At 49.7% G+C, this 24,511-nt stretch overlaps 1 protein-coding gene and 1 long non-coding RNA gene across 3 annotated transcripts in view; both read right to left on the bottom strand.

The window, feature by feature from the left end:
- LOC128124043 (uncharacterized) overlaps window positions 1-24,511 on the bottom strand; it is a 170,398-nt gene that overhangs the window by 64,775 nt on the left and 81,112 nt on the right. The window lies entirely within an intron of this gene.
- Ap3s2 (adaptor related protein complex 3 subunit sigma 2) overlaps window positions 11,012-24,511 on the bottom strand; it is a 47,356-nt gene continuing 33,856 nt past the window's right edge. For both annotated transcript variants that reach the window (XM_052760279.1, XM_052760280.1), the window contains 2 exons: window positions 13,988-14,095; window positions 11,012-12,093 (listed from right to left, as the gene is read on the bottom strand). In XM_052760279.1, coding sequence (XP_052616239.1) covers window positions 11,965-12,093; window positions 13,988-14,095 — 237 coding nt within the window. In that variant the 3' untranslated portion in view covers window positions 11,012-11,964. The remainder of the gene's footprint in view (window positions 12,094-13,987; window positions 14,096-24,511) is intronic.

Below are 24,511 nucleotides of genomic sequence, written 5' to 3'. Positions count from 1 at the left end.
CATGCTGCTGTCTCCTTTAAGAATTAATCCAAGCTGGGCGTTGGTGGCGCATGCCTTTCATCCCAGCACTCGGGAGTCAGAGGCAGGTGGATCTCTGTGAGTTCGAGGCCACCCTGGGCTACAGAGTGAGTTCCAGGAGAGGCACAAAGCTCCACAGAGAAACCCTGTCTCAAAATAACAAAACAAAACAAACAAACAAAAAAAGAGTTAATCCAGCTGGGCCTGTGAATGGCCTGGCCAGGACTGCATCTGGGGAAGCTGGGAGAGGGGGAACTAGTAATCCCCTTCCCGAGATAATAATACACTTACCCTTCCAGAAGCCCCTCCCTGGGGACAGCAGGTGCAGGACTTCCTTCCCGTGTCCTCCCAGAAAAGAGTTAAGTGTCCCCCTGCACCCTGACTCCATTTTCTTTCTTTTCCAGCTCAGAAGCTGGAGCGTGCTTTCCCCGGCACTCCGGGCTTTGCTCACCCTTTTCCAAAGCCCCACCCTGACTCCTTTTCCATCACATGAATGCTTGCTCACCACCATTGCAAAAGACCCGGCCTTCACCCTTCCTCTCCTCCTCCGGGCAGCTGCCAAGATTTGCAACCTGCCCGGTCCTGTCGTTTTCTTCCAGACTCTAAAATTGTCCTCAAGCTTCCTTCCCAGACTGTATTTAAGTTCTTTTATGAACAAGACTAAGAATCCAAAAAGGAAAGGTCGGTTTCCTTGGCAACCCCTAGGCACTCCCGGTCCTTGGCCCCAGACTCTCCGAACCCGAGCCTGTCTGAGCAAGCTGCCTAGAGCAGCGGCCTCCCTTAAGCCACGTTCTTCCTGGGCACCGCTGTCCCTGTGTCCTCGCCAGTCTTCCGTAGACGTCCTTTCCAGGACTCCCAGACCCCCCACAACTCTCTTAGCCTCATCTTACTCTGTTTCTGATCTCAGGGTGCACCCTTGTCTTGCCGCACCCATTCCGCCCGACTCTAAGCAGGCCCCTGGTACTCGCTGGTCACCAAGGTCTTTCCTTCCGCCTCCCTCCACACCATGACACTTTCCAAGTCCCGCCAGTTCGAGCCTTACATTGCGCTGCAAGTCTGCTTCTTGATGTCTGCTCCATTGTCCCACTCAGGCCTGACCTGGACCACCACAAACACACTCCTAGGTGGGCTCTGAGACATTTCCTTCCTCTCTTTTCATCCCCTCTCCACACAAGTCCAGGGTAAGAATGAAAACAGAATTGAATGTGGCAGCGCATGCCTATAATCCCAGCATTTGGGAGGCAGGGCGATTCCTGAGTTTGAGGCCAGCTGGGGCTGCAGGGTGAGTTCAAAGGCCCTCTGGGCGTCATCCAGGTTCAGCTCTCTTTTCCCTCCAGAGCTCCCTGACATCCTCGGGCCTGCTCTCCCTCCTTGGGAACCTCAGTCTGTGCTGAGTGCCTGCAAAGACCAGGAATGTTACCCCCTGGGGAGCAGCGTTGGGGCTGGGACCTCTGAGAGAGCACTGTGCATTCAGGAATGGACTAGTGTGGTTGTGGAGTGTCTTTGCTCTAAAGTCTGATTGCCCCTTCACCATCCGCCATGGGGTCATGATCACGAAACACAAAGGACTTCCCAGACTCCAGAAAAGAAAAAAGAAACATTTTGTTTGTTTGTTTGCATTAAATAAAGAGCGGTTTATTTCAGCACATGGTTCAGGGGATACACTCCTTCATGGTGGAGAATTTTGGAAGAGGGCAAGGACCTGTCGATGGGACAGCTCCCGTCGGTGGCTCCGTGAAGCAAGGTGCTGTGGTTAGCCGTGGCTTGCTCCTTTGGGATCGGGTAGCATGCCTTCAGAGAGGTCCAGGGACTTGCTCCATTGGGGATGGATACTGTGGTGTCCTAGATAGCTTTAACTGCCACCTTCACACAGTCTGGAGTCATCTGAGATGGGAGCCTCAGCTGAGAAACTGCCTGGATCTGTGAGCATGGTTTTTGTTTTTGATGTGTGTGTGTGTGTGTGTGTGTGTGTGTGTGTGTGTGTGTGTGTGTGTGTGTCTGTGTGTGTGTGTGTGTGTGTGTGTGTGTGTGTGTGTGTGTGTGTGTGTGTGTGTGTTTTGGGGGTGTCTTAATTGCCAATTGGAAAAGGAGGACCCAGCCCACTGTGGATGATACCATCGCTAGACAAGTGGTCGGTCCTGGGCTGTATAAGAAAGATAGTTAACCCAGGCGGTGGTGGCACACGCCTTTAATTCTAGCACGGGGGAGGCAAAAGCAGGCAGATCTCTGAGTTCGATGCCAGCCTGGCCTACAGATTGAGTTCCAGGACAGTCAGGGCTACACAGAGAAACCCTGTCTTGGGTGGGTTGGGAGAAAGCTAGCTGGGCATCGGTCTGAGAGTGAGCCAGCAAGAGTGCCCCTCCATGGTTTCCGCTTCTGATTCTTGCCTTGGGCTCCTGCCTTGACCTCCCTCAGCAATGGTCTGTGACTTCGAAGTGTAAGTCAAATAAATCCTTTCTTCTCCTGAGTTGCTTTTGGCGGAGGTATCTGTCACTGCAACAGAAAGGGAACCAGAGCACCATGCTGTGTCCCAGGCTCCTAAGAGCATGGCTGGGGCTCTTCTCATTTGCCCACATCTTCTGAACACCCATGAATCAGTTTGCCCTCCCTGAATCGTGGAGTCGGCACACACACACACACACACACACACACACACACACACACACACACACTCCAGTGGGCTCCATCAGCTGAACTTGAGCACTCTGACTCAGCGTGGAGAATCCGACCTGCAGGCATGTGGCAGCCATCCTGGTTCCTCCACACTGGGCACACTCCCCACCACATGTGCTCAGGACCAGACTCCCTCCGCTTCCGGGCCACCAGGCTTGGCCCCTCACCAATCAAAGATGCCTGCTTGGATTCTGCCTCTCTCTGTGGCCCTCAAGTCCAGTGTTGCCAACGCCAGCATTGCGTCTAAGAGTTCCAAAACAGCCAGGGCTACAGAGACAAACCCTATCTCAAAAGCAAAATTAAAACCCCCAATTCCCCAAACAAAAATGACTGTTTTTGAACGCTGCTCTTGAATTGGGTCTTCTGTTTGTGCTGAGGAGGCTGAGTCATGCAAGGGAGCTGGGTTGTTTCCACTGCTCAGAGGAGGGAACAGGCACAGAGGTTAGGGGTGTCGCCCAAGTCAGACATCGGGAAGCAGCAGAGCCCCTCAGACATATCTATGTTCAGTTTGGTTTGAAGATTTTGTTTGTTTGTTTGTTTGGAGACAGGGTTTCTCTTTATAACTATCCTGGCTGTCCTGGAGCTTACATCGTAGACCAGGCTGGCCTCGAACTCACAGAGATCCTCCTGCCTCTGCCTCCCAAGTGCTGGGATTAAAGGTATGCACCACCACCACCACCTGGCATTTTTAAGATTTTTTAAATGTGGTTCTTGAATGAAAAAGAGAAATGCAAAGGAAAGGAAAGGACATGACTGCTCCTAGGTACGGTGGAGAAGGAGGCTTATTGTAGATATGAGGGAGAGCACAGCCAGAGAGAGATCTGGGGAGTCCAGAGTGGACATGACCAGCAGACTGAGCTGGGCCTTGTGAGGACAGAAGGGGAGGGAAGAGCAGAGAGGACAGGAGGCAGAGGCCAAGGGACCAACAATAAAAGGACCGGTGTGGCCCAAATGGCTGCCTTATATAGGGACCAGAGGAGGGGGGCGCTGAAGACGGCAGGGTAGGGGGCGGGGTATGTCAGCCAGGATGATCCTGTAACAAGTAGGGACTGAGGGATGCTGGGAGAACCTGGCCAGCAGGTCCGCTTTGATATGTTAAATAGGCACATCAGTTAGCCATTTGTCCCAGGCTTGAGACTTAATAATTCTGTGTGTGTGTGTGTGTGTGTGTGTGTGTGTGTGTGTGTGTGTGTGTGTCCGTCCCTGCACATCATGTGTGTTTGGGTGCCCACTGAGACCAGAAGAGAGTGTTGGATCCCCTGGAGCTAGAGTTAAAGATGGTTGTGAAGTGCCTGTTCTGGGTGCTAGGAACCGAACGTGGGTCCTCTGGAAGTGTGAAGTTGGGTCCTTTGGAAAAGCAGCAAGTGCTCTTAACCGCTGAGCTATCTCTTCAGGCCCACATTTATGTCTTATTCAGGGCTTTATAAAAGTGCTGTCTCTATATTATTACTATTAGCTTTCCTTTCAATTCTGTAACATTCATCACGTACTTTAAACAGCTACTGGGCCATGTTGTAGGTCCCAGGGCAAGGTAGGCCCCAGGGGTAGAAAAACACAGATAGAGCCAGGATGAGTGGGGACATTGCAGAAAGTGTCCCCAAAGACCTGAATCAAACACAAGGTGGAAGCTACCTCAGGGGACTACTGTGGGGGTGGGGCTAGCCAAACCTTAACCTGTAATGCAAGAAGAGCTGCTTTCAGAGCTGGTGGTTCAAACACCGTGCTTCGGTGTGGAAATCGTTGCTCTAACAGGAAACAGGTTGCACCACAGACCCAGTGTGGTTGTCCCTGGCCTGAAGCTATCGCTGGCCAGGGAGTGTGGGGCAGACAGCCTGCAGCTAGAGCCAGGTGAAAGGGTGTCACATGCCCAGCGCCCTGCACTGGAGGCCGGAGAAGGGTGGTGCCTGCTCTCGTGGTGGGAAAATGCCCTGGCACTGTAGCAATCTCATGACCCCGACTGCAAAGGTCCACTGTGGGAAGACACTTGTCCCTCTTAACCAATACAGTTAGGTAAGAGGTGTGCTAACCAAGGAAGCCACAGGAGCAACCACAGGCTTTTCTCTCTTGTCCAGGACAGCAAAGAACTGAGATGCAGCCCCAGTTGCAGCGACCTGTGTCTCCCATCTGTCACCTTGAAGAGGCATCAAGGCCAGTCTACTACCCATAGCCCCTTATTCCCCAAATCAGACCCCCACTGTGATCAGGGTCTTAATTCATGATGGTTAGTAAGTCAGATGGTGTGGAAGCTACACACAGAAACTGTCCTTTAGTGGGAGATCTTGCCAGGTCTAGTAACATGCCGATTAGCCATCTGGGCAGGCTGGGCAGTGGCGGCAATCACAGCCCCATCCATTCCACAGCTCCACGTGGATCACTAGACTGTGGTGCGACAGTGAGCCGGCCAGCACAGGGCATTCAGTTGTTTTCAACTGAGGGCATTTCCAAACGGTGATGGCTTTATAGGCACAAAACCCCGTTCTAAATACGAGGGCATCTGGACCTTGAGCATTCTCGGTCTGAGGGACTTGGGGACTCAGGTATGACAGCTGTACCTGCAACTCCCTTGCAGTATTTTATCTGTACTTTTCTCTCAGGAGCTTGCAAAAGCTGTTCTCCGTCATGCAAGAAGACAACCTCCAGCCTGCCCTCCTGGGAGATAGGGTCCTCGTTCATCCCCAAGTGTTCCCAGATGCCAGTCTGATGGCAGAGCTGGTGAAAGACAAACTATGTTCTCCAGAGGGCCTAAAGGTCTTGGTGCTCAAAGAAAGTGGGCTCCTTACATGCCCCCCCCCACTCTTATTGGGCCTACAGGCCATCACCTGGCTCCAGTTCGGCACAGAATGCTGGTTCCTTCCATTGCACCTGCTGGGGGTATCCATCTTCCTACAACTGCAGGGGGACATGTCCAAGCTCTCTCCCCTCTGCCCCCATCTCTGGTCCCATCAGTCAGTCACTCCTTTGTCTTCAAACCCTCACCTTCAGGGAAGCTTCACTTTCGTGGTCCCTACCACCTCTGTTCTACCCTGCAGTTTCTCTGGACATGGTGTGGGCTTTCTGGGGGCTAGGCTGGGCTCTCTGTCTTTCTGAGGGCCCCCTGGTTGCTGCTTTTCTCACTACCGAGATGAGCATCAGGTGGCTCTCTCCTTCCCAATACCAATGTTCCTCCCAGCACTGACAGCAGACATGGTCTGTGAAACGCTCTGTGGCCCACACAGGTGGTATGTGACAATGACGTCTCCTGACAGCCAATCTTTGGAAGGTCCTAGCAACACACTCCTCATAGCCTAGTCAGGACCCTGTCCACCCCAAGATGGAACTGCGGAATCAGAGGGCTGGCTTTGCTGGCCCCGCTGGGAGCTTGGCTGGGCAGCTCCAAGTAGGAAGACATCTTTTCGCAGTCACTTCCACATTGACAGACACAGGAGTATCTTCGAGAGTGGCAGAGCATTTCCTGGCTCCTGGTGAGCTTAGCTGGGGTGCGGGGATAGAGAGCTGGGGTCCTGGAAAACTTGATGGCCACACAAGTCACTTGAGCCCGTAGCCTTCTGGGTCTCACCATGCCAACTGAAGAATGAAATGCATGGGCCACAGAGGGGGAGTTTTAGGAAGTTTTATTACCGTCATCGATAGTTTCTTAAGCTGTATAGTAAGAGTGGGCCCTAGAAATGAGATGCCGAGTTGGGCGGTGGTGGCACACACCTTTAATCCCAGCACTCAGGAGGCAGAGCCAGGAGGATCTCTGAGATCGAGGCCAGCCTGGTCTATCGAGATCCAGGACAGCAGGCACCAAAACTACATGGAGAATTTCTGTCTTGGAAAAAAAAAAAAAAGAACTGCTAGGTCAGGGCTTATTAAGGGACTCGTGGTAAAGCCTGGGATAAAGCATGGGAGGAGGAGGATTAGATGACCCTCCCATGAGGTGAGCAGGTACTTCGGCACTTCCCGTCACATCCTCATGTACAGCGTCCAGGCAGGAACAGAAGGAACCTCTTCTGGCTTCCCTGGCCCCCAGGGCATTCCTGGAGTTGTGGCTCTGGAGTCCCTGTCCTGTCTGACCAGGGTGTTTCCTGTTCTCACTGCTATCAGCAGCTCTCCTTGGATTTGATATCATCCCAATGTCCAGACGTTCTTCTTCCCTGCCCATATCCTTCACTCTCTCCCTTGCCCCGTCACTTTGTTCTTGATCTTATTTCTCAAAGGAAGCAGGGGGTCCTTACATTGACCCCACTCTAATTGGGCCTACAGGCCTAAGTTAAAACAACTACATACATCTCAGGGATGGACCCACTTTCTCCTGTCCACTCATTCACAGCAGGCGTGACCCCCGGGGAACTCCAACTCAACATGCCTGCATCCCGCCCTCCTCTCCATACGGCCCTTGCTATCTTCCACCTTTCCACCTGCAGCGATGGGCCCCCCCACCCCCACACCTCAGTCCTGGGAAGCACAGGTCCACAGACTCTAAGGACGAACTTCTGCTCGCCTCAGCCACCACTCACCCACCATTCTTAACGGAGCAGTATGGCCGAGGCACTGGGAAGAGCTGCTGGGGTACAGCACAGGGTAGGGGGCCGACCCCTGCCCTTAAGGGTTTCCATCCTAGGACAACTTACATCCTAGGACAACAGACAACTTAAAAACACGGCGTCGCCGGGCGGTGGTGGCGCACGCCTTTAATCCCAGCACTCGGGAGGCAGAGCCAGGCGGATCTCTGTGAGTTCGAGGCCAGCCTGGACTACCAAGTGAGTTCCAGGAAAAGGCGCAAAAGTACACAGAGAAACCCTGTCTCGAAAAACCAAAAAAAAAAAAAAAAAAAAAAAAAAAAAAAAAAAAAAACACGGCGTCACAGTGCCTTGAGGAATGGTAAGGCTGAGAAAGGCGAGGAGCTGCTGTTTCACGGGGGTAGGGGGAGAGGGGGTGGTGTGCGTGTGCGTGGGGGGGAGGTGCGCGTGCAGGGACTCCGCACCTCTGGAGGATAGATAGCAGGACTGCGCTGGGCTGAGGTCGGCGGCAGCTGTGTCCTCGGTGTTAAAAGGGAAGAGAAAGGACGCTTGTCTCGTCTCCTTTAAACTGCAAATACTCGCTGTCAGGGGGCCATAGCTCAGGCGGCTGGGAATGGGCTGTCTTCTGCTAAACTTGTTTTCTTATTCTCTTAAAATGTGAACTGCATGGGGCTGGAGAGACGGCTCAGCCTGTTAAGAGCCCTTGCTACTCTTCTAGAGGACCCTAAGGTTGGCCCAGCACCCCCATGTCAGGCAGTTTACAACCATTTAACTCCGGCTCAAGAGCTCCAATGCCTCCTGGTCTCTGAGGGCACCTCCCCTCCCCATATAGAAATGCTGAACTACATGAATATATTTCATGAATATATTTGGGAAGGAAAAACTGCAATGAAAAAGACCTCCGGAAAGGATTAATCATTCCCATCAAGCTCTTTCCTCAGCGGCCACTTGTGTTAGAAGGTGCAGGGAACAGGCGCTCCAGAGCTTCCGAGAAGGTAAACACTTTGACCTTGAGATCTGAGCCCAGGTGGGGCCCAGCGAGGCAGCTCCCACAGCAAGCTGGCTCCCTCTGGGTGGTCAGCACACTGAGAGCAGTGAACATCCAGGATGTCTGCAGAGAGCCTACACCCTTCTGGGTGGGTCCCAACACTCCACCCTGGTTGTTGTAAAGGTGGGCACGACCCTACTCTGGGGCTTTACTTTCATGTACCTGTTCCCGAGTCCTCTTTGAAAAGACATACACAAATAGTCATGCTAAGCAAAGCCTTCTACAGGCCAGGCCACAGATGGAGCCAGGGACCTGGTTTGAGCCAATTCTCCTAGTTTCTTTTCCGAAGCTGAGGTCACAGAGAAAATTGCTAGGTTGCCTCTCTAGTGATGAGGGAAGGCTGGCTCCGCATGTGGCAGAGCATGAATACTCAGGGCCTGAGAGACTCAAGATATCCTCAGTGTAACATGTATGGGGCCATCGTCAGGCTTGGGGGAAGGTGATCTGTCCAGCACCCTGCGCGGCAGGTATGACCCTGGTGAGTCAGGGGTGGAAAATGTCCTTTCAATGTTCCACACAGCAGGCCCTGAGTCTGGCCTCCACAGCTCCAGGTTGCCAGTCAGATTCTCATGTTCCAACTATGTGAGCACTGTCAGGAAAGCTCAGAGAGCCTCTCTCTCAGTTTAGGACCAAGCCTGACCCTTGACCCTCCCTGGGCACTTACACAGAAGATGGGCTGTGGGAGGGTTCCAGTTTTTAAGTAGTGGCAGTGAGAGAAAACCCAGGAAGCCTCAGTGTAAACTCTCCAGGTCCAGGATCCCAAAGCAAACACAAACCCAGCCCCTGTTGCCTAACTGATGTCTCAGAGCAAAGCGGACGTTCCTCTCCAAAAGACCAAGGACTTCCTCTAACTCCTCCACAGAAAGGTGCACACTTGTGATCTCAGGATTTTGGAGGTGAGGAGGACTGAGAATCTGCATTACAAAGTGAGCCCTTGTCTCAAAACACAGAGGGGAGAGGGAGATAGAGCTAGATCTCAGACTATGGCTTTGTTGGTAGCAGACAAACTAGCTGCAAGTTATTAGCAATTAATTAACTAACTAATCCCTCAGCTTGACTAGAGGAACTGAGTTTTGCGAGCCCAAGGCAACACTGTAAGGGGATGGTGGAAGTCACTGTCTGGGGCTTGCTGTGGCAGTCTACAGGGCCAGCCCATAGTTTTGGAGAACAAAGGAGATTCTAGCAGGCAAAGAGCTCAACTCTGAACTACCCAGGAAGCACAGTGCTTCTGACTCAATAGTGCCTTCAGCCAACAGCAAGCACACTTCAGAACACCGTGACCCAACCCGACACACTCTGGAGGCACGGAGGACCCTCCAGCTCTTAGGCTGGCTACCGTAAAAATCAAGCCTCTTTTATTAGTTTTTGAGAGTGGCTTAATCCATTTGAGACACAGTCTCCCTGTCTGTCATCTATAAAAGGGAGGGATGAGAAACTGGGAAAAGCTAGCTTCAACAGTAAGGAGAAAAAAAGAACCTCGGAGCCAGGCAGGCATGTTTCAAACCCTAGCCCTGTGTGCCCTAGATGCAATTTACCTGACCCAAGTCTGCTTTATTTGGCAACAACATGTGCTTAAGAGTGTCCGTGGCTGGGCAGGAAAGATGGCTCCAGTTCAGAGCACTGCTGCTCCTGCAGACCTGAGTGAGTATGATTCCAGCACCCATATTTTGGGTGGCTTCTCAACCTCCTGCCAGGGGATTCTATACCTTCCTCTGGCCTCAGAGCATACCCGTATACACAAATGCACAACACAAATCTTTTTTTTTTTTTTTTTTGAGACAAGGTTTCTCTGTTAACAGCTGTCCTGGAACTTGCTTTGTAAACCAGGCTGGCCTCGAACTAACAGAGATCCACCTTCCTCTGCCTTCCAAGTGCTGAGATTAAAGGTGTGCACCATCACGGCCTGTCAAAATAAATCTTAAAAAAATAAAATGTTGTGGCAAGGACTGTTAAAGGATCCTGCTCATGTCACCCCACAGCAGATTGAAAAACATTGGTTTTCCTCATTCCTACCTCATATCCAGCCATTGTAAGAGGGGCAGGAATGTACTAAAGTGGCAATAAAATAATGTAAAATAAAAATACAATGCTTCAAGAGAATGGCATCAGGGATTTGGTCTCAGATCTCATCCTCAGCAAAGTGCCCACACTGCAGCTCCAACAGAGGGTAGAAGGGGCGGGGCGGGACAAGACGCTGCGGGCAGCAGTGGGCAGAGTGCAAGAAGCCCCGCTGGGAAATGAGGGATGCTGGGTCCTGACACAGGTTCTCCAGGACCATCAATGCTGGGTCCTGACACAGGTTCTCCAGGACCATCAATGCTGGGTCCTGACACAGGGTTCTCCAGGACCATCAACGCTGGGTCCTGACACAGGTTCTCCAGGACCATCAACGCTGGGTCCTGACATAGGGTTCTCCAGGACCATCAATGCTGGGTCCTGACACAGGGTTCTCCAGGACCATCAATGCTGGGTCCTGACACAGGGTTCTCCAGGACCATCAACGCTGGGTCCTGACACAGGGCTCTCCAGGACCATCAATGCTGGGTCCTGACACAGGGTTCTCCCAGGACCGTCAGCAACACTACAAGGCTGTGGGAAATGGACTAGGGGCCTGGCCAGCAGGAGGGGAGGGGCCTGGGCTGGGAGAGTTCCCCATGAAGGTGTATCAGTTCCTCACCACCGTGCCTGAGACCCACGTGACAGCATGGAGAAGAGGCCCTGTCCCCAGCGGCAGCATTAGCTCCAAATTAGTCACAAGACGACGACTCAGCACATGTTAACATTTACATGTTTCCAAAGTATTGGAGAATGTTGCCCAAAGGAGCCAGTGTGCCCACTGCAGGATGCAGACTGGAGAACACACGGGTCTAAGGCCAGCATGCTGCAGGCTCCGCCCACACAGCACCCAGTCCAGGCTCTCAGCTCTAGAGTCTGAGACTGGTCAGTGGGTTTCTGAGCAAGGGGAAATGGTTCATCATTCAGAACGCAGCCACTGAACCTTCTGTTTCCAGGACAGCGTATTTTAAACTTGAGATGAGTCATAACTCTGGGAGGATCCAGCTTTCATATTCTACAGACACCGGTCTCTCATCTAGAAGAGGGCTTTAGGGTGTGTGTGTGTGTGTGTGTGTGTAGGGGTGCCCTCCCTATGGCAGGGGTGGTGACATGCACCCACGGTGTGGTTTCAATTGTGTCCAGCACACTGGGAATATGCGGGGGGGGGGGGGGGGGAGGATGCCCTGCAGAAATGCCACCCCAAAGAGTTGGTTCTACAAAGGGATTCTAGGAGAAGAGGCCCCCGCAGAGCCAGCATACCCCTGCCTTCACCTGCCACAGCTCACATCGGAAAGGCTGGCCTCTTCCTGGTCTCTTGCCCAGTAAGTGATACAGGATCTCGGAAGCCCCAGGTGCTAGGGAGGAAGTCAGATGTGTTCAGTCCCAGTGGTGGGGTCCTGGGAAGCAAGTGGCCTATTCCACAGTCCCCAACCTGAGGGCAGCTGTGTGTGGGAGGCAAAAGAGCAGTGGCTTAGTGCGCTGATGTCTACCACGGCCACGGATATCAGAGAGCAGCAGGATGGCCGAGCAGTGTGCACCCAACTCCCTTCCCACTCTGTGAAAGGCTCAGTGTCCCAGGTGCGACTCTGAAGGCTCGGCAGGGTTCTGGTTCTGGACTTGACTGCTCTGCTCATCCTAAGGACCCTGGTTCAGCCCAGTCCTCCACCTTCACACAAACTGGGACAGGTTGGGAACTTTGATGTTGAGATCGCCAATGTTGATGTTCCTCGGGATCTCAGGAAGGTTGATGTTCTTCACAGCAGACACGGCCCTCGCGGGGGCTGCTGACAGGCCACCCTGGGAGAAATGGGGGGTGAGTGTCAGTTGCTTTCCCAGTGTTATCTGCTGAAATCTTAAACCAGATGACGTAGAACTAGAGAGTTCCAAATGGCACACACAGACGTTTTCACTTCACTCTTCCTCAAAGGTGGTCAACAAAACCCCACTTAGAAAGCTGGAGCTTGGCATGGAGACACAGCCTTTGCCCCCCCAACACACACTACAAGTTCTGCAAAGGGGGCTGTCTTATGAAGTGTTATAGCTGCAGCATTTAACAGTGCTCGTGGCCCATGGTAGATGCTCAATTAACGCTTGCTAAGGGACTCTGACATTGTTTATCTAAGTATTGAGGATACTCAATTTACAAAGCAAAACAAGGGCGGTGGTGGCGCACGCCTTTAATCCCAGCACTCGGGAGGCAGAGCCAGGTGGATCTCTGTGAGTTCGAGGCCAGCCTGGGCTACCAAGCGAGTCCCAGGAAAGGCGCAAAGCTGCACAGAGAAACCCTGTCTCGAAAAAAAAAAAAAACGGAAAAAAAAAAAAAAAACAAAGCAAAACAAAAGGAAACCTTTCCTCAAGAGTCCACCTTACAGAAAAGGGCAAAGTTGGAGAGATTCTTTAAAGGAAAAAAATGTCAGATTCGGGACAACTGCTTGCCCACTAGTGTGAGCTGGAAAAGGATGGGGCAACAGGCTGGAGAGTGCTAACAGGCCCTGGGAAGCTGCAGCAGATACAGGGGGCTAACCCACCCCAGGCTCACCCTGGAGCAGAGAGGGAGAAGTGAGGAAGACTGCAGAAAATCCTTGTCCCCTAACCGGCAGCTCTCAGGCCACTCCCCCCCTCACCCCACCCCTGGTCTCTGGTCTCCAGACCCTTGCCTGACTCAGGCTAAGCCTGGAAACACTCATTTCCCAGCCTGCACTCCTCAGCAAACTCAACAGCCAGAGCTGTGGCTGGAAAAGCTTCTCCAACAGGATAAGCAGTCCTCACAGGAAGAACTGGTTTTCTAAGGCAGGTTCCATCACACAACAAAGAAACCCTCGAAGACACTCAGATAGAGGTGTCACTGTTACACTGTCTCTGCAGCTGTGAGGGCTGAGGAGGGCCAAGACCACAGTGGGACAGGCCTGGCTTTACCAGGAGCTCCTCCATCAAGTCTGGTGCCACATGAGGATGGGATGGGTATGGTATTTTCTTTGTTGTTTTCTGAGACAGGATTTCTCTGTGTAGTCCTGGCTGTGCAGACCAGGCTGGCCTTGAACTCAGAGATCCGCCTGCCTCCGCCTCCCCCGTGACGGGACTAAAGGTGTGCACACCACCTCCCGGCTGGGTGTGGTATCTTCAAATCAGCATTACTGTAGTTTTGTAGAAGCCTCACTGAAAACACAGAATCTTGAATTTCTCAAGGCTAAGATACCACAGGACACGGCTTCTGGGAGAACAGATGCACACAAGCACCGCAAATGTGGGCTGTAAGCATCCGTCCTGCAGAAGCTGGTTGCTCTCTCTGCCATCTGCCTATCCTTGAAGGCTGACATCTCAAGTTGCCCTACCTGTTTCATGTTTATACTAGCCTTCAAGTTAGTGTAGATAAATCAAGAAAGACAGAGTGGGAACCACCTCCTAAGGACCCAGAGAAACACAAGCCACACAAGCCATATAAGCACACACAAGCCTCATGAGCCCACACAGCACACACAGCATACACAAGCCCACACAGCACACACCTCATGAGCCCACACAGCACACACAAACCCACACAAGCCCACACAGCACACACAAGCCACACAGCACACACAAGCCACACAGCACACACAAGCCACACAAGCCACACATGCTACACAAGCACACGTCCCTCCCTCTGCCCAACGCTCTCTACCCAGCCAGGGCACAAATACAGCTACTTCCTTACCTCCGACTTCTCCAGCCTGTTTTGAGCTTCAATTTGAGCCACAATTTCATTCATGTTTGTTTCCAACACCATCCCACCCATCACCACCTCCTGGAGGATGTAGTGGACCTAGAAGAGAGGCAACAAGACGACTCAGCCCAGCACAGCGGTTTCCTTCGGTGGCAGCAGAAGAGGGGTCAGACAGGCCACATTCTGATCCCAGCCGGTGGCCACGTCAGAGGGGTCGGGCTCACTAGAACGAAAGGCACAGGTGGCCAGATCTCGGACAGGCAAGGCCCTGAGGGCTTCGGCTCCAGGATACCTCTTGCTGCTGCTGCGCCTTTACATGTTTGCTGCTGCCATTTTCTCTGGTGTCCGGCATGGTGTGAATGGGTGCGGGGGGGGGGGGGGGGGGGGGTCCCCACTGCCTTTAATGTAGTGTGATTATCTCATGGAAATATCCCATTCTACTGAGCATTTTTATCTGTGGATTATTATGAAGATGATTTCCTTTTAAGCTGTACGGTTTAACTGAAGTAATGATTTTATACAATAATAGTGTTGGTTTAAATAGATGATTGAAGGTTTTTAACAAATGAGAAGGGATTATGATGGAGGTTAGTTTAGTGGGAAAATTAATATAGGTAAAGATAGGATATAGTGCTGCCCCCGCCCCTGATAAAGCAGGGGCTATAGAGGATAGAAAATAAGAACAAAAAAGTAACACACAGCTAGGACTTTAAGTGTTTTACTTGAGGGGCTGGAGAGATGGCTCAGCTATTAAGAGCACTGGCTGCTCTTCCAGACAGAGGTCCTGAGTTCAATTCCCAGCACCCACATGGTGGTTCACAACCATCTCTAGTGGGATCTGATGCCCTCTTCTGGTAAAAAGTCAACAGAGCACACACATATATAAAATAAATAAATAATTTTTTTAAAAAAAGAGTTTTACTCGAGGATTTGTATAGACTGTGGCTTAGGTTAATGATTAAGAAAAACAATAGAGTCCCAGGAGTTAACTCAAGTTCTTTCTAATGATGGGAAATGTATTCATGGGTTTCAGCATGCACAGTATTTAAAACAAAGCTTTAAACAATTGACTTTGTGTAACTAGAAAACAAAGAATTGGATGGTTAGTTAAGTAATTGGACAGGATTCTAAAATATAAAAAGTAAAACAAATAACCCATTTTTGTGGCAACTATAAAAGCTACTGCCTATGTAAATGATTATGGCTGAAAGGCTCTTGCTCTATGAGAAGTCTAAAAGATGAATGTTTAACTGAGTGTGGGTTCTTGGGAATAATTTAGTTTTTACCTGTAATATGAAAAAGTTTAATCATGTAAGGGAAATGGGAAACATGTTGCTTTTTACTCGTATTCACTGTTATCACTCACTTAAAAAACAGAATGTAACCATATTGTAATTTTTATATTGCTGAAAGATGCTGCTGGAGTATATAAGCTGTAAGGGAAAAATAATGACAACAAGAAGGAAAATGTCAGGGTAGAAGACAGAACAGAAAAGAAACAGAGCAGAACAAGCAACAGGAAGAATAATAAAATGAAGAACTAAGTCTTGGCCCTCAGAAAAGTCCTTGTGTGTCTGTCTGTCTGTCCAGTAGTTTGCCTGCTCTGCATCTCCTCTTCAGTTTCTCCGACCTGCTGAAGGCTTGCCTGGGTGAGATCCTGACCTGTTGGAGGGGTGTGTGTGTGTGTGTGTGTGTGTGTGTGTGTGTGTGTCCCTTTTTTGCTGGCCCCAGAGAGTTGAGTTTTACTCCCTTAAAAGACAGAAAAGTCAATGGAGTGATTAGTCCACTGACTCCAGGGCTCCCCTTCAATCCCTGAGCTGCTGAAGGCTGGTCCTCACAGCAGCAGATGGACAACTCAGCCACCTCACTAGTGAGACCACAAGGGGTCTCTGCCGTCTGGTCTGTGGCCTCGTGGTCTTCTATTAGCAATGGCAGAGGGGTTTGGGATCCTCAGGACAATGAGGTGGTGGCTGAGGCTTCCAACTCAGACAGGTGGTGTTTAAATTCCAGCCCCGCTGTTGTTAGCTAAGTGGTCCTTGTCAAATGATCTCCTCAAAGCTTCAGGTTCCCTCCAGAAACTATAGGAGTAAGTGGCTGAGATAACTAGATGGAAAGAAAACTGAACGTAACATGCCTTGGCTGGTGCCTGGTACATGCTGGGTTCTGCACAAGAAGAGAGGTTTTTCACCACCCATTTGACCGTCCTCACACTGGCTGGCGTTAAGTAGGTCCAGCCACGTGAACCAATCCCCATCCAAGCAGCATAAATACCACATAAATCCTTTCCTTAGCATGAAGCTCACACTGGGCTCAGGTTCCATCCATCCAGCGGTTCTCCAAGCAAAGCTAAATCTTGAAGCACAGCTGGGATGGAGCAGAGGCGATTCAACCACTACCCAGGATGACAGGGAAGCTGCCATAGAAAGTCCTGGCGGGTAAAGGCAGAGGTGCTCACTGGGGTCTAGAGGGTGGCGCCTCACACTCTTTTGCAGTACTGAGGCTTGAACCTAAGGCCTGTGCAAGCATTTTTCCCAGTCCCCCTTTCAACTTCAAAATTAATTTTTGACTCATTGTATCTCAGATTGACCTTGAACTGCTATGTAGCCAAAAATGACCTTAAACTTCTGATCTTCGTGCCTCTATCACCCAAGCAGTAGGATTACAGGTACATGCCACCATAACTGGTTTATAGTCATGGGAATTCAACCCAGGGCTACGTGCATGCTAGACAAGCACAACTGACCAATGTCCCTAGGGCTTATCTTCTTGAGAAATATTCTTGTTAAATTGCTCAGGGCAGCCCTATACTCACAATCCTCCTGTCTCATTTCTCAACTGGATAGGATTATAGGCCTGTGCTACCAGTCCAACCTGGCACTTCAAATTCCAAACCAAATCATATCAACAATACTTGTAATTACTTTCTTACAAACCAGGACAGTAGGAAGTACTACCTTCTGTTGTCAAGAAAGCATAGAACTACTGGACCAGCCCACAAGAGGCCAGAAAAGGCCCAGGAAAAAGCAATTCAGCTATAGGACGGGTGGGTTTATGAGTCCTTGGGCCTGGCTGGGATAGCAGCTTTCTATAAGAGAGAGACTAAAGACAAGGCTGAAAGGGTTTGAAGCAAGGTGTCCGAGCCTTGAGATGGTATGTATGTGTGTGTTGCGATTGCCTGTGTGTACAGTGTGATTGCCTATGTGTGTACATTCAGAGGCTAGAAGAGGACACCAAGTGTCCTGCTCTATTGTTTATTCTCTGCCTTACTCCCTCAAGACAGGTTCTCTTATTGGACCTGGAGGTAGGCTGGCAGCCAGCAAACTGGAGTGATTCTCTCATCTCCACTCTCTAGTGCTCAGGCTGCAGGTCACATGACCACGCCTGACCATGCAGGCGTCGGGACCTGAACCCACGTCCTCATGCTCGAATAGTAAGTGCTGTTACCCACTGAACCTCTCTCCAGTCCCTGAGATGGTTCTTTGTTGAGCTTTCCTGGTTACTGCTGCACGTTTCTGGTCTCTGAGCACAAGCTGCAGTAGTTCCCCTCCAGCTAGGATGACCCAAGGTGTCCTCAGACACTGCCTAAATCTCCCACGGGACAGTCAGAGTTGAGAGCACTGGCCTCCAGTCTCAAGTCAAGTGTCAACTTACTCTTTGGTACCAAGCAGTAGAGAAAAAGATGTGTCTGCATGCTTTCATGCATTTGACACTGGAAGTTCCTGCGTCCTCCAGAAAGAAGGCACTAACACATGGAACTGGGATTTCATCCTCTGTCCTTGGGGAAGGAATACATAATGGCGTAACCCCTTACGTATACCCATTTATTAAGTCTTATTAAACACTTCTCTGCTCTCGCCCCTTTTCTACATTCTATACATATATATATATATATATATATATATATATATATACATGAAAATAAAATTTAATAGGAAAAGTTTCATATTTAGGCAATTTATAAAATGTGAAGCAAGACTGGTTTTCCTATTATCCCTTGGGGGAACTTCATTGCTTATACTTCCCTATCAAATGAATGTGTTAAGTGTATGGAAGTTCCTCATAACGCAAAAACAGAACTACTGTATGACTCAACAACTCAATTTCTGGGTATACACCCAAAAAAACCTAAAAGCAAGACTCAAAGAAACATTTATACATCCATGCTCATATCAGCAAAAGTCACAATGAACAAAACATAGAAGCAACCCAAGTGTCCACTCTTGGATGAATGGACAAACAAAATGCGTTCTCCATAAAATAGACTATTACTCTGCCTTAAAAGGGAGGAAGGTTTGATACACGCATACATCCATGCAACATGGATAAACCCTGAGGGCACTGTGCTAAGCAACTAAATCAGACACAAAAAAATATACTATAAGATGGGTGTGGTAGTGCACACCTTTAATCTCAGCACTCAGGAGGCAGAGGCAGGCAGATCTCAGAGTCCAAGGCCAGCCTGATCTATAGAGTGAGTTTCAGGACAGTCAGGGCTACAGAGGAACCCTTCCTCAAAAAACCAAACAAAATAAAACAAACAAACAGACAAAAAGAAACAAAGAAAAACAACAAAAAGATATACTACAGGAACTTATTATAGGAGGCACCGAAAGTTGTCAGATACACAGAAACAGAAAGCAGAATGAAGCAGAACGGCGGCTGAGAGCAGGGCGGGTGGGTATTGTGTCGTAGTGTGTACAGAGGTGGACAAAGATGTCTGCAGATGGGGTCGTGGTAAGGGTTGCACACTAATGTAACAAACTCAGCGGTACTGACCTGCAAAATCAACAGCTGTAAGGCTGGTAAACCTCAAACCCTGGAGAGAGAGACCTGTGTGAGCGTCTTAGCACCTCATCCTGTTCTGCTCACCTTCCTCCTCTTCACTGGTACAAAGTGATGCTTCTGTTGACCATCGTGTGCCGAGTGCTTCACAGACCTCATTTTAACTTCAAGATACCTGTCTGAGTTTGGTGATTGTGATGGTTAGTTTTGAATGTCAACTGGCCACAAGTTAGAACCGCCAGGGAGAGAGTGTGAACTGAGTAACTGTCTTTATTGGATTGGTCTGTGAGCATGTCTGTGGTGGACTGTAGATTGTTAAATTAATGTGGGCTGGCCCAGCCCACTGTGGGCAGCACCTATTGTCAGCATTCAGGCATCTGTACTGGCCTGGCCTTAGTGTCCTGACCGGATAGACCTTAGCTGCGGCAGCCACTGAGAGCACCTCCTGTGTGCATTCGCTACGTTTCCTTACAAAAGGCGGGCCTTGCCACCTCCTGCCTCCTTTCTCTTTCCCTTCCTCGCCCCCAGGGCCCGGTCTCTGCCCCTTCTCTCTCCCCCTCCCCTCAATGAACCTTCTACGTGGGCCTGTTGTACAGTGTGACTCCCTCCCGCCATTTTTAAAATACACCACCTATGGCCTAGGCAGTGGTCCTGAACTATACAGGGACAGGAGGAGGGGAGAGGAGAGCGAGCGGGCACCCTGGGGACTCCCTCTCTCTGCTCCTGACTGTGGATGTGACGCACCAGGTGCCTGAGCTTCTGCCACCGTGACTTCACCATGGGACGGACTGAAATCAACCTTTTCCTCTCCGAAGTGGTTCTTTGCCAGGACGTTTTACCACAGTAACAGAAACGAAACTGGGCTAGCTCCGTCATTTCATATTTGAGGAAATGGCGATGGAGTTCTGCAGAGCCAGGAGCCACGGCTCCAGAACCAGGTGCTGAGTACGGGTCGGGCTGACTCGCAGTCTGCATCTGTCACCACATTCACTCAGGACCCCAGTGCTCGTGACCTAAGGCTTGCTGTTGGTGTGACAGGTCCAGTGAGAACTCTACAGTGATTCGCCCCGGGCCCAGAACAACGGACAATGCAGAGTGTCCTGCTGATGAAAGTGTGACCGTGGAGGCTTTATGGACAAGGTTCAGCAAAAGGCTCATTTATAACGTCATGGGAACCAGAAAATAGAACAGAAGTTAAGAACTTCTCATTTGAACATCAGAAAGATAGAATTCCCAAAAGCCATTCAAGTGTGTTCTAAATACAGAAAGGAGAAATGGACCTGCAAACCCACCTTCAACAAAACCAGGATAAAGCACAAATTCTAGACCCCAAACAGTGGCAAAGATACCGAGAGCAGGGAGCGCAGGCAAGGAAGGCTCCCTTTGCTTCACAGAAGGAAAAGAAGAAAGGACGCGGCAAAGAGGATGGGGGCTAGTGACCTCCCTTCCTGGAGACAGAGCACCCGCCCCCGGGTACCAAACCAATTCTTTGCTGTGAGGGAAGAAACCTCCTTGGCAGGACCTAGAGTTGGGACCACGTCACAAAATACACAAGCCCACTGTACGTGCCTCGCAGATGAGGTCCCCCCAGCAGCGGAGAAGAACATCTTTGCACTGGGGACGTTCATGGATGCCTACCTTTCTTTGCTGCCTAGAGATGAGGGGAAATAAAGTCACCTCAAACTCTCTAACATGGGAACAACAAAGCCCAGCTTGGAATACCTCCCCAACAAAATTCCTAACAATAGCTGGCACCTGAAAAGCAAACCCACTTAAAAATGATTATAAAGAGCCATCTACCCAGGAGCTAAATAAAGACATAAAAAGACAATTAGGAACCAAGGAAAACAAAATACTAGAAAATTGATGCTGGGGAGCAGACAAAATTACAACAAAGCATTCTGAAAATTTTCAGAAAGGAAAAGCAAGGGCAGCTGAGACAGCTGGGGTACACCACTGGCCTGGCATGCACAGGCCCTAGATTTGATCCCCAGTACCGCAAAGCAGGGAAGCAAGAGATTATGGCAGAGCAGGGAGACAAGAAGATGAGAAAGCCTATCACAGTGGGATTCAGGGACAAAGCAGAGGAGAAATTACAGGAGTGACGGTAAAAACAGAAGACAGAACTAGAGACACAACTAAAAACAATAAAGGAAGAACAAAAGGGAGGAAAGAGGACAGTGAATGAGTAACAGGAAGCCGGGGGTTGGGATGTAAACTGGGGCAGTGCTCGCCTGGAATGCAGGTGTTCCTGGGTCCTGGCCCAGCACTGCGCAGACCAGGTGTGATGGTTCACACTTATAATGCCAGCATTTGGGAGGTAGAAGCAGGAAGATCAGAAGTTCAAGGTCAACCTCAGCTATACAGTGAGTTTGAAGCCAGTCTCCAAACCAAAGCCAATGCTTAATGCTAGCAGGAAAGGGTAATACTCTCACGGACGCCAAGTGCAGCTCACGGATTTTATGCCCAGTTGATGGCTCCTGAGTTTTCCTTGAGGAATCTAGACCACGTGTGACAACCAAGAGGTGACTCAGAAATACTATGGCATAAGGAAAGATCAGCTGAGTGGAAAGACAAACATAAAAGGTCAGCATCAGGGTCCATGTCTCAACAGTGGAAACAAGCAATGACCAGGAAGAGAAGCGGGGAAGAGAGACCCAGAGACCACCTGCCCTTCAGCAGCTGACAGTCCACAGGCGGCACGCTGACACTCCCGATTTGCCTGTTATGATCCTTACTGAGTCCCCACAAAATCCAAACCTGCTATCATTTGCTATAAACGAAGCTCTGAGAGCCACCAGTTGAGGCCAAGAAGATCTCTTTCAGGTTAGTAGTTCTATGCCACTAGTTCATAAAACTCACCCAGAAGGCATCACCTATTATTTCCTTGTTCTAAAAAAGGACTTGCCAAGTAGATGTCCATAATCCTGGCACTCAGAGTAGGAGTCAGGAAGATCATGAGTTCTAGCTCAGCCTAGGTACAGAGTGTGATCCTGCTTCAAAGGCCAAAAAATCACTCCTGTGCTGTTTTGGGGAAGGGTTGTTGGAAAGAACATGGTGTTCATTAGGAGTGGGGGAATAAGGGAGGATAATGGAAGGTGGATATGACCAAAGTATATTGCAAATATGTATGAAATTGTGAGACAAATAAGGCACTCCTTACACCCCCCCAAAGGGGAAATTCCAACACCTATGATGTGGCAGTAAGCAGACAATCCTGCTCAATTCCTTTCTTTTGTTTTTGAAATAGAGTCTCCTGATGTAGACCTGGTTGTCCTAGAACTCTCTAAATAGAGCAGACTAGCCTCGAACTCACAGAGATCTGCCTGCCTCCCAGAGTACTGGGATTAAAAGCATATGTCATGGGGCTGGAGAGACGGCTCAGCAGTTAAGAGCACTGACTGCTCTTCCAGAGGACGGAGGTTCAATTCCCAGCACCCACACGCCAGCTCACACCTGTAATTCCAGTTCTAGGGAATCTGACACCCTCACACAGACATACATTCAGCCGAAACACCAATGCACATACATAAAATAAAAATAAATTGTTAAAAAAAAAAGTGAGTCTTTCCACTTTCAGGGAGAAAAAAAAAAAAAAAAAACAACACATGCCACTACATCTTTCTATAGCATTCAGTTTTGTTTGGTTTTGTTTTTTCCCCCCCGAGACAGGGTTTCTCTGTGTATCCCTGGCTGTCCTGGAACTCACAGAGACCAGACTGCCTCTGCCTCCCGAATGCTGGGATTAAAGGTGTATGTCGCCGCCGCCACCAGGCTTAGTTTAATTTTTACACATTCTTGGCTTCCTGTGAATATCTGATTAAATTCCATAATTATAATATCATGAAAACATCATGAGCACCCTTTGCTGGGCACATGGCTCCATGAATATAAGTAACCACAGGATGATGAATGGATAGCAGCCCATGGTAACCCTGCAAGCCAGTCAGAAATTCTGACTAAAAGGCAGCTGCAAACTCATTGAGTGGATAAAGAGTGAGCTGGGACAGCTGGAGACTGCCAAACACAGGTGTGGAAAGCATGCAGCCCAGAAACGAAACTAATGACGCTAATGACGGGCAGACGACAAAGGTGTCTGTTAGGGGACAGGAGGTGGCTGATAGGCTGGCCTGGAGGATGCCGGCAGAAGTCTAGGTGAGTACCGGAGAACACTGAGAGTTCAAGTACTGCCCCACGGAAGGAGGGTGAGGGAAAAGGCTGACCCCGAGTCAGGTCGGTGACATCGAAACAATGGGAGTAGGGGTCTGCTGTGAGACTGTCTTAGGAATGTCAGAGGCCACAGCCATAAAGCCTCACCAACATGACTGCACGGACACAAGCTGAACAAGAATCACACCAACGGACTGGCGGACTAGATAGGGGAAGCCATAAGGTCTTCACCCTGCACAAAGAACTACAGGCAGTTGAGGAAAGCTGGGTGCAGGAAGAGCACACCAACTGGTTGTCCAGTGCCAGGTGGTCAGCCCTGAAAACATGAATGCAAGCAACACTATACAGACTGAGCCGGTTGTATTTACACATATGTGTATACAAATACATATATGCACACAATAACAACGAAAGAAGAGTCCATGAAACTGAAGGAGTGGGGAAGGGTATATCGAAGGGTTTAAAGAGAGGAAAGGGAAGGGAGAAGTGTTGTCATTATGTTATAATCTCAAGAATAAAAACAAAGAAGTGAAAAAGGTGTGACTAGAAGAAAGCAGGGCAAAGGTCAAGAGCCCGCCACCTCTCGGAACAGCGTGCGTGCGCTGTACAAACACAGGCTCCCAGGCTCCCAGGCTCCCAGGCTCCCGGTGTAACACTGTAACATGGTGTCAGCGCGGTGACCACCTATCCTAACGACACTGGCAAACCGATGAGGAACTGCTTACTGGCGGTTAAATAAGAAGAGCTGTTGGATTTCTAAGTTCTTGGCCAGTACGGTGGTACTCTGACCTAGCAATAAGCACAAGAAAGGGAAGCGTTTATCTGAAATAAAGGTTTAGGACAGCCCCAAGGTTCCAACAGAACAAATCTGACATAAAAAGAGCGTGTAGGGGAGAGATGTGTCTGGAATCTTAAGAGACTGAAGAATGTGAGGTAGCAGCTGGGGGTCCTGAGACTGACTTGCACAGATCTATGGCCACACCCCAACGAGTGAAAGAAAGCTGGTGTTTCTACACTACTTACATTTTTTCTCTTGAAACTCCTATCCCCCAACAGCCAAAAGTAGGAGTGATTTCAGCCAAATGCCAAATCTACAGAGACTCTGACCTGTTTTATCACGTCTCTGTTCTGCTCCCCATCCTAACTCCACTCAGACATCTGCATCCCTTCAGTTTTTCTTTTCTAAAAAGCTGTTGCATCCTTCTCTTGGGGTACCCACCTCTACATCTGGATCAACTGAATATCCAGTATTTTCTTTTTCTATTTTTGTTGTTGTTTCCTTTAGACAGGGCTTCTCTGTGTGGCCCTGGCTGTCCTGGACTCACTCTGTAGACAAGGCTGGCCTTGAACTCAGAGATCTGCCTGCTTCTGTCTCTCTAGAACTAGGATTAAAGGTGTGTGCTACCACCACCCAGTCCAATATTTTCTTTTACTATTTTCTGCCAATAGAAGTTACCTGTTTGAAGCTGGGTATGGTGGTGTATATTTGTAACCTAGCACTTGGGAGACTGAGGCAGGAGGATCACAAGTATGAGGACAGCTTGGATTACAATAAGATAATCT

This window comes from Peromyscus californicus, unplaced genomic scaffold, assembly GCF_007827085.1.
Source record: "Peromyscus californicus insignis strain IS unplaced genomic scaffold, ASM782708v3 Scaffold_4__1_contigs__length_199733344, whole genome shotgun sequence".
NCBI lineage: Eukaryota > Metazoa > Chordata > Mammalia > Rodentia > Cricetidae > Peromyscus > Peromyscus californicus.
The sequence above is the reverse complement of the archived record's forward strand: the minus strand, read 5'-3'. Positions and strand labels throughout refer to the sequence as shown.